This window comes from Lynx canadensis, chromosome B4 (assembly GCF_007474595.2).
Source record: "Lynx canadensis isolate LIC74 chromosome B4, mLynCan4.pri.v2, whole genome shotgun sequence".
Lineage (NCBI taxonomy): Eukaryota > Metazoa > Chordata > Mammalia > Carnivora > Felidae > Lynx > Lynx canadensis.
Window position 1 is genome coordinate 102,993,780 of NC_044309.1, and position 15,504 is coordinate 103,009,283.

General features: G+C 36.7%; 1 protein-coding gene across 1 annotated transcript in view; it reads left to right on the plus strand.

The window, feature by feature from the left end:
• OTOGL (otogelin like) overlaps nt 1-15,504 on the plus strand; it is a 169,035-nt gene that overhangs the window by 110,474 nt on the left and 43,057 nt on the right. The window contains 3 exon segments of the mRNA XM_030321655.1: nt 8,365-8,532; nt 10,686-10,964; nt 12,891-13,008. Coding sequence (XP_030177515.1) covers nt 8,365-8,532; nt 10,686-10,964; nt 12,891-13,008 — 565 coding nt within the window.

Consider the following 15,504-nt stretch of genomic DNA (forward strand, 5'->3'; position numbering starts at 1 on the left):
ATATAGGCCTGAATTGCAATGTATTTTCCTCTTAGGACTGCCTTTGCTGCAACACAAAAGGTTTGGATTGTTGTATTTTCATTTTCATTTGTTTCCATATATTTTTAAATTTCTTTTCTAATTGCCTGGTTTATGCATTTGTTCTTTAGAAGGATGTTAAGGAACATGCTTTTGGAAGTTTTCCAGACTTTTTCCTGTGTTGATTTCAAGTTTCATAGCATTGTGATCTGAAAGTGTGCATGGTGTGATCTCCATTCTTTTATATTTATTAAGGGCTGTTGTGTGACCCAGTATGTGATCTATCTTGGAGAATATTCCATGTAGACTTGAGAAGAAGGTATATTCTGCTGCTTTGGGATGTAGAGTTCTAAATATATCTGTCAAGTCCATCTGGTCCAATGTATCATTCAGGGCTCTTGTTCCTTTACTGATTCTGTCCATTGTTGTAAGTGGAGTATTAAAGTCCCCTGCTATCACCACATTCTTATCAATAAGATTGCTTATGTTTGTGATTAATTATTTTATATATTTGGGTACTTCTGAATTCGCTGCATAGACATTTATTATTGTTAGCTCTTCCTGATGGATAGACCCTGTAATTATTATAGAATGTCCTTCTTCATCTCTTGTTACAGCCTTTAGTTTAAAGTCCAGTTTGTCTGATATAAGTATGGCTACGCTTTCTTTTAACTTCCAGTGGCATGATAGATGGTTCTCCATCCTCTCACTTTCCATCTGGAGGTGTCCTTAGGTCTAAATGAGTATCTTGTAGACAGCAAATAGATGAGTCTTGTTTTTTTTTTTTTTTTTTTTTTTTTTTATCCATTATGATACCCTATGTATTTTGATTGTAGCATTTAGTCCATTTACATTCAGTGTTATTATTGAAAGATATGGGTTTAGAGTCATTGTGGTATCTGTAGGTTTCATGCTTGTAGTGGCATCTCTGGTACTTTGTGGTCCTTGCAACATTTCATTCACAGAGTCCCCCTTAGGATCTCTTGTAGGGCTGGTTTAGTGGTGATGAATTCCTTCAGTTTTTGTTTGTTTGGGAAAACCTTTATCTCTCCTTCTATTCTGAATGACACACTTGCTGGATAAAGGGTTCTTGGCTGCATATTTTTTCTGTTCATCACATTGAAGATTTCCTGCCATTCCTTTCTGGCCTGCCAAGTTTCAGTAGATAGGTCTGCTACTACCCTTATGTATCTACTTTTGCATGTTAAGGCCCGTTTATCCCTAGCTGCTTTCAGAATTCTCTCTTTATCCTTGTATTTTGCCAGTTTCACTATGATATGTTGTGCGGAAGATCGATTAAAGTTATATCTGAAGGGAGTTCTCTGTGCCTCTGGGATTTCAACATCTGTTTGCTTCCCCATATTGGGCAAGTTCTCAGCTATGATTTGTTCAAGTACACTTTAAGCCCCTTTCTCTCTTCTTCTTCTTCTGGAATTCCTGTGATATGGAGAATGTTCTGTTTGATCAAATCACTTAGTTCTCTAATTCTTCCCTCCTGATCATGGATTCTTTTTATCTCTCTTTTTCTCAGCTTCCTCTTTTTCCATAATTTTATCTTCTAATTCACCTGTTCTCCCCTCTGTACCTTCAATCCACGCTGTGGCTGTCTCCATTTTATTTTGCACCTCATTTATAGCATTTTTTAATTCATCATGACTATTTTTTAGTCACTTGATCTCTGCAGCAATAGATTCTCTGTGTCTTCTATGCTTTTTTCGAGCCCAGCAATTAATTTTATGACTATTATTCTAAATTCTTGTTCAGTTATGTTGCTTACATCTGTTTTGATCAATTCTTTAGCTGTCACTTCTTCCTGGAATTCTTTTGAGGAGAATTCTTCCATTTCCTCATTTTGGCTAGTTTTCTGTTCCTTATAAGTTTTAAAATCTTGTTATGTGCTCTGCACCTGCGAGCACTGCTAAATTAAACGGGGGTCATACACTTTTCAGGGCCTGGCCCTTCAGGAGGTGTTTTTTGGAGAGTGTTTACTTGCTCTCTGTTGTTGTGACTTTGGTTATTTTATTTCCCTACTCGTAGTGATGTTTTGGACCCTCCACCAGGTGTGCTTTGATTTGTTCCCTGAAGTAGCCTTGGAAAGGAAAACAAACAGACAAACAGGAAACAAAAACACACAAATAAAACAAACAAAAACTAAAAAAGTAAAAAGTAAAACAATTCAAAAGCAAAAAAACAGAAACACCAGCTACAAGTAAAGGACAGGGTGGAGGCGGTGCCAGTGAAAGAGCACATACAAAGAGAGAAATGACAGGGGTGGGGATGGGGGGAGAAAAAATAAGCATTGATTAGGCAGAGAGACTAAAAGACTTCATCCAGAGAGAGAGAAAGGAAAATAAGGAAGGAGTCAGGGGAAAAAGAAACAAAAGATACAGTTACCCAGACAGCTAAGCTATATGGCTTGATTATTCCAGAAAGAGAGAGAGAGAAAGGAAAGTAAAGAAGAACGTGTAGAACATGTATCAAGAGAATGGATTAAATATGTCTGTTTAAACAAACCAATAACCAGAGTAGCCAGCCTAGAGGAGGGAAGAGATAAGAAGGAGAAATGGAAGGGAGAATATATCTATATATCAAGAATCGTCCTAGAATTAATCCAGACAATGCAGCAGTGCTGGTCTGGAGGAGGGGCCATCTGGTTCCACAGCGTCTATCCTGCTCCAGTAGACACACAGTTACCAGGAGCAGAGGGGCGTGGTTTGGTGTAGGCTGGTCCCGCCTCTACTATGAGCCCCTCCTTGGTGGTGGTGGTGGGGAGAAAAATGGCGACCCCCCCCAGTCGCTTCTTCACAACCTGGTGTCCCAGATCACTCCTTTGAAGCCATCCTCACTGTGCCACGGGCTCAGACAAGACTCCTGTGCCCTGGCACTTGGCTGGGAATTAAACTCCCGCTCTGTGCGCCCCGGTACTGGGGAAGCACCTCTCCATGCTGCCCGATGTGTGGTCCTGGCTGGTTATGTCCTGTGCTACAGCACTTCGGGGGAGGGGACCAGTTGCAGACTGCGCCCCTGACCTACCACTGAACCCAGAGGTGGCTCCCCACTCCCCAGGTGTGAGAACAGGGCAGCCAGCCCCAGTCCAAAGAAAGCCCTGCAGTTAGAGATGGGATCCCTCTTTGTCCCAGTTGGAGGTTTTTCTCTTGTCCAGATAATACTCCTATGCTTCCCCAGCTGCTCTCTCCTCCATTCCTCTCTCCGCAGAAGGGGATCCTCCCCTCTGTGCCTATGTGGCCCATTTTATCTCCCCCAGTTCGCAATCATCCACGTATGGTCCATCAGTTGTCCCAGTTTCTCCCTGGTAGACTCAGTCTCTTTTCCTCCCAGATTCTTGGGGTACAAAGTCCTTTGGCTTCAAAGGACTTCCAAAGCACTTCTTTGTTTGAGAGATGCTGGGAAGTACGGATCCCCCTACTTCTCCAGCATGTTTGCTGCTTGCTCAGTATGTGACATTTAAATAAAGACAATTAGTATAATATTCTATGGAATGTCTTTTCAGACTAAAAGTTTTTGAACAACATGTCTGAGAATAATAGTTCATGATTTATAACTCAATAAAAGCCTTTAGTTTCTAAAATTTATCTAAATTTCTAAGTATTTGCATTAAAATTTATTCCCTGTAAAATAAAAAGAGCATGTAACTAAATTCTCAGCATTTAGGGGCCTTCAATAAATGGTTTTTGTATGACATGAATGAATGAAGTAGTAAAGTTAGCCAATTTTTTAGGCAAAAAGGATGAAAGACATATACCATTATTTTACCATTAAGTATAAATATAAACATTATTCAAACATTATGTTATAGAAATAAAAGAAACAGGAAACAGGGGCACCTGGGTGGCTCAGTCAGTTAAGTATCCAAGTATGGCTCAGGTCATGATCTTGCAGTTTGTGATTTTGAGCCCACCGTCGGGCTCTGTGCTGACAGTTCAGAGTGTGGAGCCTGCTTTGGATTCTGTGTCTCCTTCTCTCTCTGCCCCTCCCCTGCTTGCACACGTGCTCTCTCTCAAAAATAAAAATAAACATTTAAAATAGAAAGAAATAAAGAAACAAACTCTAAGTGTGGATGATAAAAATATAAAGAATTTATTTAGTCATCATGGTAGGCAAAAATAACTATTATCAAAATGATAATTTATTGATTTAATAGTAATAATGGATCTCTTCTAGCCCACAAAGCATCCAAATTTGCAGTGAGAAGTCTAAGAGGAGGTGCTATGTAAAAGTAAGTCATAAATATAAGAAGAGACAGTGTTATAGCCTCAGTGAAGATGCCAGATGATGGCAGATTTGGAGCCTGCTTTTTTGTCAAACCTTTTTAATGAGGAAGGCATAGCCACTTAAACCTGCTTCAAACAAGCAAAATGATCTAGGAAGGTGTTCATTGGGTCAGTGACTGGACAAACTCTGGACTCATGATGAGATCAATTAGAGAAATAGTCGTAGGAAAACTGGGCCATTACAAAAACCCCAAGCAACTAATCAAAGGCATTTTTGGTGTCTTACCGAGCTGGGGAGAAATCTTTCAGCTATAAATACCCAAAGAATGTCGGATAATTTTAGAGAAATAGAGATGATGGATTAAAAGGAAAATTGACATTTTAGTTTTTGATGGTTTTTGTTATATTCATGGAAGTTTGATGTAGATAAAAATCCAACATTAAAAAAAGACAGTGATAGCTAAAGAAAATATAAACCAAAATTATCTCCTGTTGAGGATTTTACACACACACACACACACACACACACGCACACACATGCACACACACACATTCTACATCAATCCTTTGGATGTCATGCTTAAAATGTGACTGATTCCCTAATATTAATGACAGTAATAATAGCAATAGCTTTTATTGTGTTAACTACTTTACCTTTATCATATAATTTAAGCTTCAGAATATGCCTGTAAGGTATTATTAACACTTTACAGAGGAGGAAACTGAGGACCAGAGGGGTTGAATAACTTGGCCAAAAGTCACTGAGCTAAAAATGTAGTAAACCGGAATTTGTAAGCGATCTGAGTTCAGAATCAAGGAGCTCGACCTCCATGCTACACTGCCTAGTGTATGGTTAATGCATCCCAATCTCAGAAAGGTCACCACACGCTGTTATGGGCTCTACACAATGTACACAGACATCAGTTTGAAAAAATGCTCCAGTGACTTCCTCACTTAAGAATTCCTGCCTCCCACAGTTCTGCTGTAAAAATCTCCATCTGTGCCTTTTTACTTTCTGGCATTCCTTCTGCTGTCCTTTGGATCCTGAAGCAGAATTTTCTATGAATATTGAATTTCTACCTTTTGCTACTTGGTACATTTTGCTTTTTGTCGACAAGTCTGCTGCCCTACTCGTGATGGTTTTTTCTGATGTGTTACAGAATTCTTCAAACCAGTTCTTCTGGTGTCATCTATAATACTATATTGGTAATATTCAGAGGGTAAACATGGGCATTTAGCCTCCATGAGACACTGATTGACTCAGTGGAGTGATAGGGGAATCTGTTTCCTCTGATCACAGTAATAGGAAAAAGTATTAACCCACCAAGGAGAGCAAGAGTTTGTAAAAATAATGCAATGAAGATAGATGATTGGAGGGGAATATAGAATTGAGATTGTTGATAGGCGTCATGAAAAGATTGTTTTAAATGACTATTCTTAATTTGTTTCACCCCAAATAATTTTATAGGTATTGTAAACCTACCTACTCTTCTTTGGATATTCACAGCTGATGTATTTCTTCCTTTATTTACTATATACTGGACACTGTGTTATCAAGATACTTATTAATATTTCAAGCTAATGCAGGAATAAATAATTATGTTTCTTTAAGAGGAAAATAAAAAAAGTAGGAGAATTCAGATTTAATAGTTGAGATTATTTCAATGATCTTTAACACAAAGACTTTACGTAATATCTTCATGGTCATTTTATGGTCATTTACAAGCAAACATAAAAAGCTTATTGTTGTTATTGCTGTCAGTGAGTAAGGGCTTCAATATTCCACTAACAATTGTTATGACAGTTGTAAGTTCAGAGTGATTTTATTAGTAGGATATACTAAATATTATGTTTGAATAATCACTGCAGAAAATGATTGCTTTTAGTAGGTGGTGAATACTTCTCTCCAAAGAAAATTAATGATAAAGTCAATGATTTTGTCTCAATTGCTAGTGAAAATGCATGAAGACATGATATCCAGACCCAAGATATCAGTCAACTGGGAGACAATTCAGAAGCTTTTGATTTCTATACAAATGAATTTCTAAGATGTCAATTGTCTCTTCAGGGACCTATGCTGTGGGGGAAAGAAGATTTGGTTTAGTTGTCTATTTCCTTTCTCCTATTATGTTGAATATCCATGAAGGTGCTTCAATCCCTCAAGTTGTAGTTTTATATGTCTTCTTTATTTTGAAGTGTACCTCATTATAATTTACATACTTATCTACTAATTTGTACATTATTTACATATTTATACAAACCAACATATTTATAAATTGAAATATATTTGCATCTTGGAAGTTTATGTTGTTCTTGTCTCTCTTAGAAAATGAGCCAGCAGGCAGTGGAGACTAATGATACAGTTTTCTTGGGGCACCTGGGTGGTTCAGTAGGTTAAGTGTCTGACTCTGGATTTCAGCTCAGGTCATGATCTCACAGCTCATGAGTTTGAGCCCCAGATCAGGCGCTGCGCTGACAGTGTGGGGCCTGCTTGAGATTCTCTTTCTTTGTTCCTCTCCATTTGTGTTCTCTCTCTCTCTCTCTCTCTCAAAATAAGTAAACTTAAAAAATGATATTGTTTTCTTTGGTTATTGTAGATTTGGTCTCATAAAGAAACACTGTGCATGGTATGTATTTGTAAGAGCAGTGAGGAGTCCATTGCTCTGGATTCATAGAGAGATTCTCCACTGTATCTGCTCAGTCCCATCTTAGTGGGGGCAACTTTCTTCAAGTTTCCAACTCTACTCAACATGTTCAAATTCCTGATGAAATTCTTTTTCTTATGGCTTGTAACGGTCCCTACCTGCTCTGTGGTGATGTGTCTCCAGTCAGTAGAGGGGTCAACACTAGAAGATAACTTATCTCGAGTCTCTTGTTTCTTCTCTGGGTTTTTATGATGGAAAGTTTGTCTTTTGTTCTCCTTTTTGCTTCAGAGACTTTTGACCCTCTAATCTAATGATCTTTCCCCTCCCCTCAAACTTTGTCTTCAGTCCTGAAAGAGGAAAAAGCCCAGCCCTCAGATTTCTTTAGATCTCTTTTTTCCCTCCATCTTAAGAGTGGGCTTGGGTGAAGAAAATTTTTCTTGAGATAAACATTAGAGGAATGAAGGAAAGTTAAATTCACTAATAGTGACTAGATTGATCTTTTATGATAACACCACATATATATTAACATTTTGCATAACCTATAGCATAAAAAATATACATATGCCTATGTAAAGTATACAGCTGGTAATTATATAACTTAATTTTGATAATTCAGAAGAAACTTCATAGTCTTTCAATTATATTAAGAACCTTAAATGAAATTGAGATTGAGTTGAAGGTAAACTGAACTTATCATCTCAAAACCTAACTCATATTTTTGTTTTAATATCAGTGATATTCATAAGATAAGGTTTGCAGAAAAATTAGTTTAATTGAGTTTCAAGTTTGGTTCTACACTAGTAAGTTTTTTACTATAGTAAATATTTTCTACTTCATATGTAACCATTTAAGAGAAACATGCATGAGAAACAAGAGCATAAAAATAAAAAGACTTTTGACTTCTTTGTTGAGCTTCATCCTATTTTCTTTTTCATAGATATGCCTCACTGGTAAAATCAGTAATTCTCCACACAATAAAGCATTGTATAGCATGTCTGTGAATTCTGTTTTCATGCAATGCAACCTATTAGGGAGAGCTGATTTTTAAAAGACTATCAAAATCCCAGGCCATCAATAGAGATAAGCTTGTGTTTATTGAGAATTGATTTGAATCATGGGCTATTAGAGTGGAAAGTTACCTAGAGAAACTTCTTCGTATATATAGGTGAGAAAAACTGAGATCCAGAAGGCTGAAGCCAATCTTCTAAGGAGCACTGTTTTACATATACATATACATGTGCACATTCATGTGTATATATATATTTTAAATTACATAATCTAAATATGTATATATTCTAATTCATTATATTATTTTTGAAAAAGTTCAGTTATTTTATTAAAGATAAATATTTAAATGCACAGTATTTTTGGAGTATTTCTTTGTTATTAAAATTTATTCCACTGAAATGACAGCTTAAAATGTGTAACTCCTATACCAATTTATAATTCTCTTATTTGTATTGAACTAGGGCTTGGAGAAGGACCATACATGCTGGCAAATTATGGACAGAGTGGCCTTGTTCTGGGGGCCAATATGACCAGTAGAAGCATTTTCTCTTTGCGAAGGGGTAGTATTCATGGCAACTTGTTTTTTAATTTTATGATCACTCCAGGCCTTTTTAAAGAGAAGGCATCATGTAAGTATGATTTCCAATTGAAAATAGGAATTTATTTTCCCTTTACATTTTTTCATTTATTCATGCAGTAAATAATAATTTGGGATCTAATATGTTTATGACATTTTTTAAGATGTCCTAAAGGAAGTAAAATGAAATAAGACACTGGTAAGGCACCTGGGTGCCTCAGTCAGTTAAGCGTTTGACTCTTGATTTTGGCTCAGGTCACGATCTCACAGTTTGGGAAATTGAGCCCTACATTGGGCTCTGCACTGACGGAGTGGAGCCTGCTTGGGATTCTCTCTGCCCATCCCTCTCTCTGCTACTACCCTGCTCATGTGCTCATTCTCTCTCTCTCTCTCTCAAAAATAAGTAAATAAATATAAAAAATAAGACACTTGTACATGAACCAACTATCTCTTTTGTATATAAAATCTTCTCTTTGTTTATCTGTTGGCATACATATGTATTAGGATGGCAATTATTTAATTAAATTTTGGGTCCTACATAAAACACAACTTAAATTTTCATAGTAGCCATCACAGACTTGAATTGAAATTTTTGAAATTTTGATTTGATCACAGAAATTAAATACTATGAAAATAAATCAGAATCTAGACGGTCATTGAGACAGCCTGTTACCCTTATATGGCCTTGTCTCTCCTGGTACCTGGTCCCACATTTACTGTTTTGCATATGCAGATCACTGTTGGTCATATCCACTTGGCACCCATTCCAACTGGTGGTTAGTGTCCCTTTCTGATCTGGTGATGCTCAGCCTACATCAGTTATACTAGCCCTATGTAGAATCATGCACGAGGTGTTGTATGAGCTTTGAAAATATTTGTTACATGAATCCAACCTAACTTTTATTTATTCTGAGAAATCTTCTGATTTTCTAGCTAGAATGAATTGCTTCTTTCTTGTAAAAAGAACTCCCTTAGGTCTTTTTAATCTGTGAAAACACCTATCACAGTCTGCAGTTCCAATTTATATGTTAGTCATATACTTTTCCTCTGATACAGAGTTCATTTATTCCTTTTTGCATCTCCCAGTTCTCAGCAGAGGGACTTACAAGTTTTAAGATACAATCAATGCCTTTGGAATCACCTATTAGACTTGAAAAAGCTCTTCATTTTATGATTATAATAATGTTTTTAATAGAAAAATCCTAATGGACATAAACTAAAAAATTAAAACCTAAAAAAATGAAGGCCTAAGAAATTAAACCTGAAAATCTCAATTTTAAACCTTTTTATATCAGGGCACCTGGGTGGCTCAGTTGGTTAAATGTCTGACTCTTGATTTCAATTTCGTTCATGATCTCACAGTTCTGATTTCAAGACCTGTGTCATGCTGCTTGCTGACAGTGAGAAGCTTGCTTGGGATTCTCTCTCTCTGCCCTTACCCCACTTACTCTCTCTCTCTCTCTCTCTCTCTCTCTCTCTCTCTCTCTCTCTCAAAGTATAAATAAACTTTAAAAACAACAACAAAACAAAAACCCTTTTATATCATGGACTTTACAAATATAAGGAAAAGTTTTAAAGCATATAACAAAAGAGGGATGACATTTCTCGAGTGTTTTGTAGTTGTTTGTTAGCCATTTGATCATCTATTGGGAAATAGACAATAATGTTGAGCAAATAGTTTTTCTTAATTCAGCAAAATCACTTGCAAGAACATTGCCCATTGAGAGCCCAGTGATATTGAAATTCAGGGACATGCCTAAATTGTTCTGTTTCCCTTTTCTTTTATATCATCCAATTTAGCCATTTATAGATTTTGTGCGTTTGAAAATGTTAAAGCTTGCAAATACAAATACGTGTCCAATTAATCACTGAATTACTTGTATGAAATTGTGCATTCTGGGATCCTAAGTTGATATGTCGTCCCCCCCACCAAGGACATGAGAAATTATTTAAAAAATAGAACTCATTGAAGACTGATTTTTTTTGAGCGGTCACTGTTATTCATTACTCTAAGATACTAATTTTCCTTTTAGAGATCTTATAATTCATTTCTGAAATCTTTGAGACTGGTATTAATTATATATGGCAGTTACACAGTTCTGTTTTTGTCCCATTGATAAATACATTTTATAATGCTCATGTTGATGATCTGCTCTCTTCAGAGAACCCAGTGAGGTGTCAAACGCACTGTTCTATGTTTTACAGCATTGGCACTTGTTTCCTTTGAATCTGCTGAGAGGCCAAACTATTTTCTCTATGTCCACGATGATGACAGTCTTAGTTTGGAACTGTGGCAGGCAAATTCGGCCTTTCATCGGAGAGCCACATTTTTCCACCATCAGGGGCTCTGGATTCCTGGTTACAGTGCTTTTGAGTTATACAGCAAGAAAGGCTTTTTCATCGTCCTTACAGATTCTAGTGTCAAAGCATCAAAATATGATGATTCTGAAGAATTCAAACATTCAAGTAGCTTCAGCATAGAAGGTATGGGTCCTGAGATCTTCAAAAGGAGAATCCATAGATAGTTTACGTTATGGCAAAATGTTTATCAAATTTTATTTTTTAAGTCATTCTTAAAGGAGTACAAGTAGATCAAATTGTATGACTTTGGGTAAGTTTCTTAACCTCTTTGTCCTTCAGTTTATATGAAATTAGAATGGAGAAAATAATAACACCTACTTTATAGAGTTATTATATCACATAAATTAATTGGTAAATTCCTTATAACAGCCTTAAATAATGTTACTTTTAATTATGGCTCCAATTACTACTTTCAGTGCTATCTGAACTTTGGAAATAGAGCTTACTTGTATCTCTTGGGTTTACCTCCAGTTTCCTAGAAGGCAACTTCTCAATAACCTGATTCTTAATGATAAAGATGGCATGTTTATCTCTGTCTTTTGAATAATAGGGTATCTGGTTCCACTGACCTCTGGAAGATTTCTCTTGTTCAGTGGAAGCCTGATTTTATTTCTAGAAATCCTTACAGTTTTATAGCTATTTGTAGCCGTTGAATTTTCTGAATTGCAGAGAGGAATCTTCACTGACTCATCTGATGTTTAAAAGTCATGATTTGTTTTCAAAACCTAGGAGCTTGACATATGCTTTGGCTATCCCAAACAAACTGTTTCATTTTAACATTTTGTTTCTTTCATTAATTCACCTGCCTTTTCTGTTGTGGATAAATTTCTGTAAACTTCAATAGTCTTTGGATTTTAAAAATTCAGATGAGCTTCAATTTTTTTCCTATTAAAAAGGGTTCCTGTACTCATGAGGAAAAGAGTCACTGACATATCAATACCATATTTTTACTTGAGTTTCCTTGAAAGTGGAACATTTTGATCCTCAATTTCCCCTCCAACCTAGAAATCTACTCCATTAGAATCAGACCCAGTGGCTCCACCTGAGTTTTGGACCAACTACTGCCAATGGCATCATCAGAATCTCAGAAAATTATTTTTGTGGGCTTCCTAAAACCAGGAAACTCTAGGAATCTACTCTAGTCTTGGAACCAATCCTCTCTCAGGATCCACAATTCTAGTGACCCAGCTCTAATGGCCATTCTAAATTTTAGATGCATAGATGCCTTCCCAAAAGTTTTATTTTCCTACCTGTACTTTGGAATTGCATTCTGTACCCAGAATTTGAGAAACATAGCCTCTACCCTGAACTTTCTCCTTTATGGAGCGCTCTTCTTCAGAGTTACTTTTGGACTGCTACTTACAGACTATTCTGTGATGTGGGAAGGGAAGAGTACTAGTAATTTGCAAGAGAAAACTCTTTAATCAAGGGAGATTTTATAACTGTAAGCATGTATTATTAAAACCCATTCATTTATTTTTGTCATCAGATAATATTTACCATATACAAGGCAATACTCTAAGTTCTAGAAGAGGAACAAAGGTGGAATGCTCTCCTTAGTTTTGATATCGGGAAACACATCTTTGATCTTGCTGTTTTCCTAACTTGGTAGGACATTTGGTCCTGCTGAGTCTCAATTTCTTTATTTGTGAAATGAAAATAATACTCAACAGGCTTGCAAAGATAAAATAGAATAATATATAAAAATTACTTTGCAAAAAGTAAAATTCCAATCAAGTTTTGGTATTATTATGATATATAGATCAATGAGAACCCACTAAATATAAAGGGAAAAGATTCAGAATTTTTCTGCCTTCTCCAACTCCTGGATTTTTCAAATCTTTGGAAAGTAGACTAACATTTAGATATTCAACATAACCATGAAACACTTTGATCACCAAACAATTGTAATGCCTTTTTCACTTGTCCTGCCTTTTCTAGAGCATTATGGTCAAAGAGGGGTCAAACCCAGAAGGCTTGTTATCATAAATCATTATTTTTTAAGATGTACATTAAAATATTTACAATCTAAACTTTATTTTTACCCAGAAATCCAGGCAGCAGTGCCCTACAGGAGGATGTGTGAATGGAGATATGAACCTTGTGCCACTCCCTGTTTTAAAACATGTAGTGACCCTGAAGCACAAGCGTGTAAATTTCTTCCACCGTAAGTCATGAGTAACCATTAAATGAGCAAATTCCAGCATTAGCAGATTCTTATCTCAACCCATTTTTTTAGATCAAAAAAATTCTCAAGAATAATTTGTGCACGTTCTATAATTATTAAGGAATTCATTTCATTTTATTCAAGCAATAGTTATTGAGGGTGTGCTATGTGCCAGGAAACCTAGCTGTTGTGGAATAATACTGAACAAAGCAGACAAAGTACCTGCCCTCATGCAGCTTACATTTTGTCGGGTTAAGGCAGAGAATAAACAAACAAAAATATAAATATGTAGTATAATACATTGTTAGATGGAGATATGTGTTATGACGAGAAATAAAGGAAAGTAAGGGAGATAGGAAGCATAAAGCATATGTGTATCTTTGCTAATTTACATAGGGTGCTCATGGAAAAACAGATGAACAAGGTAGCGTGTGGTCAGAGATATAAAGGAGGTAAAGGAACTGGCCATGTGGATGCCTGGGGAAAGAGTCTTTCAATCTGAGAACAGTGCAAAGTCCTGGGGTAGGAATTTGTTTGGTTTATTTAAATATAAACAAAGAAGTCAGTTAGTTGGAGCACAGTGAACAAAGTTGAGAGAGGTAGGAGATGAAACCAGAGAATCATAGTGGTGTGCAAATCTTACAGGGCCTGTGGCCCATTGTGAGTACTCTGTCTTTTTCTCTGAGCAATACCCTGGTATATTTTTAACAGAGAAGTGACATGTTCTGATTTATGTTTAAGAAGTCTTCTTGGCTGTTGCAGTGACTGTTGAGGAAGGGAAGGACAAGGGCAGAACTGGTCAGTAATTCTGACAAGGTATGAAGGGGATTTCACTAGGTTGGTAGTCCTGGAAGCTATGAAAAATGTAAAGATTCTGAACATATTTTGAACTTAGGGCTGTGGGTTATACTGTTGGATTTAATATCTTTCTATGAATGAATAATTTCACTTAGCATAATACCCTCTAGTTCCATCCATGTAGTTCAAATGGCAAGATTTCTTTTTGATTGATGAGTAATACTCCATTGTGTGTGTGTGTGTGTGTATATATATATATATATATATATATATATATATACCACATCTTCTTTGTCCATTCATCCATCAGTGGACATTTGGGTTCTTTCCATACTTTGGTTATTGTTGATAGTGCTAATATATACATTGGGGTACATGTGCCCCTTTGAAACAGCATACCTGTATCCCTTAGATAAATACCTAGTAGTGCAATTGCTAGGTCATAGGGTAGTTCTATTTTTAATTTTTTGAGGAACCACCATATTTCCAGAGTGGCTGCACCAGTTTACATTCCTACCAGCAGTGCAAAAGAGATCCGCTTTCTCCGCATCCCTGCCAACATCTGCTGTTTCCTGAGTTGTTAATGTTAGCCATTCTGACAGTTGTGAGGTGACATCTCATTGTGGTTTTGATTTGTATATCCCTGATTATGACTGATGTTGAGCATTTTTTCATGTGTCTGTTTGCCATCTGGATGTCTTCTTTGGAAAAGTGTCTATTCATGTCTTTTGCCCATTTTTTCACTGGATTATTTGTTTCTCGGGTGTTAAATTTGATAAGTTCTTCATAGATTTTGGATACCACCCTTTATCTGATATGTCGTTTGCAAATATCTTTCCCATTCCATTGGTTGCCTTTCAGTTTTGTTTATTGTTTCCTTCAGACACAGCGTCTCTTTCAAGGATTTCACAGCCTTTAGGAAGAAGACAGAAACAAATGCTGATAATGACAATACAGTGGAAAGAGGGCCAAAGCAATAATGAGGACAACAATTAGCACATTGTAGTCTTTATAGTGTTACTCACACTGTGCTGAGTGCTGTGAAATGGGTAATCTCTTTATTCCCCTGTTCCAGGGAAAAACCCTACAGAAGCACAGAGAGGCGACACATTTTGCACTACATCACACAGTCTGTAGGCAGTGGGCAGGGTTTTGAACCTCTCCTGGATATGATGTGCAATGGGAGCAGAGAGAAGGGAAGGAAGCATTTCTATTTACTTTCTTAAAAATAAGAACAGCCAATTCTTTCTGGAAAGGAGACATCTTCAGCATTCACTTGGACCTCTCCTGTTCACAGCCTATTTCCTGCCTCTTCCAGTAGTCATCAGGAGGAAGGCAAACAACAGGGGCTCCATAGTGAGGAGCTCATAGGCAAGGAAGGAAGGAAGAAAGATCGGAGAGCATGATCAGCCTGGCTCAGGAGGAAATGGACTATATTTTGAAGTGGCATTTGGCTACTTTATTACTTCTTTTGGTATGGCCAATCTACTAGGTGGTTGAACCCAGATCCTCAATGCTTCCTTAGTTTGGTCTATAGCTATTCCAAACCTTCTCTTTTGTTATAGTTAGGATACAGAGAAGAGGCTCAGGATAAACCTTTGCCCTGGCCAAGCTGTTTCTTTCTTTTTTTTCCTTTTCTTTTCAAAAATATGTTTAATTTTGAGGGAAAGAGAGATACAGAGTATGAGTGGGGAGGGG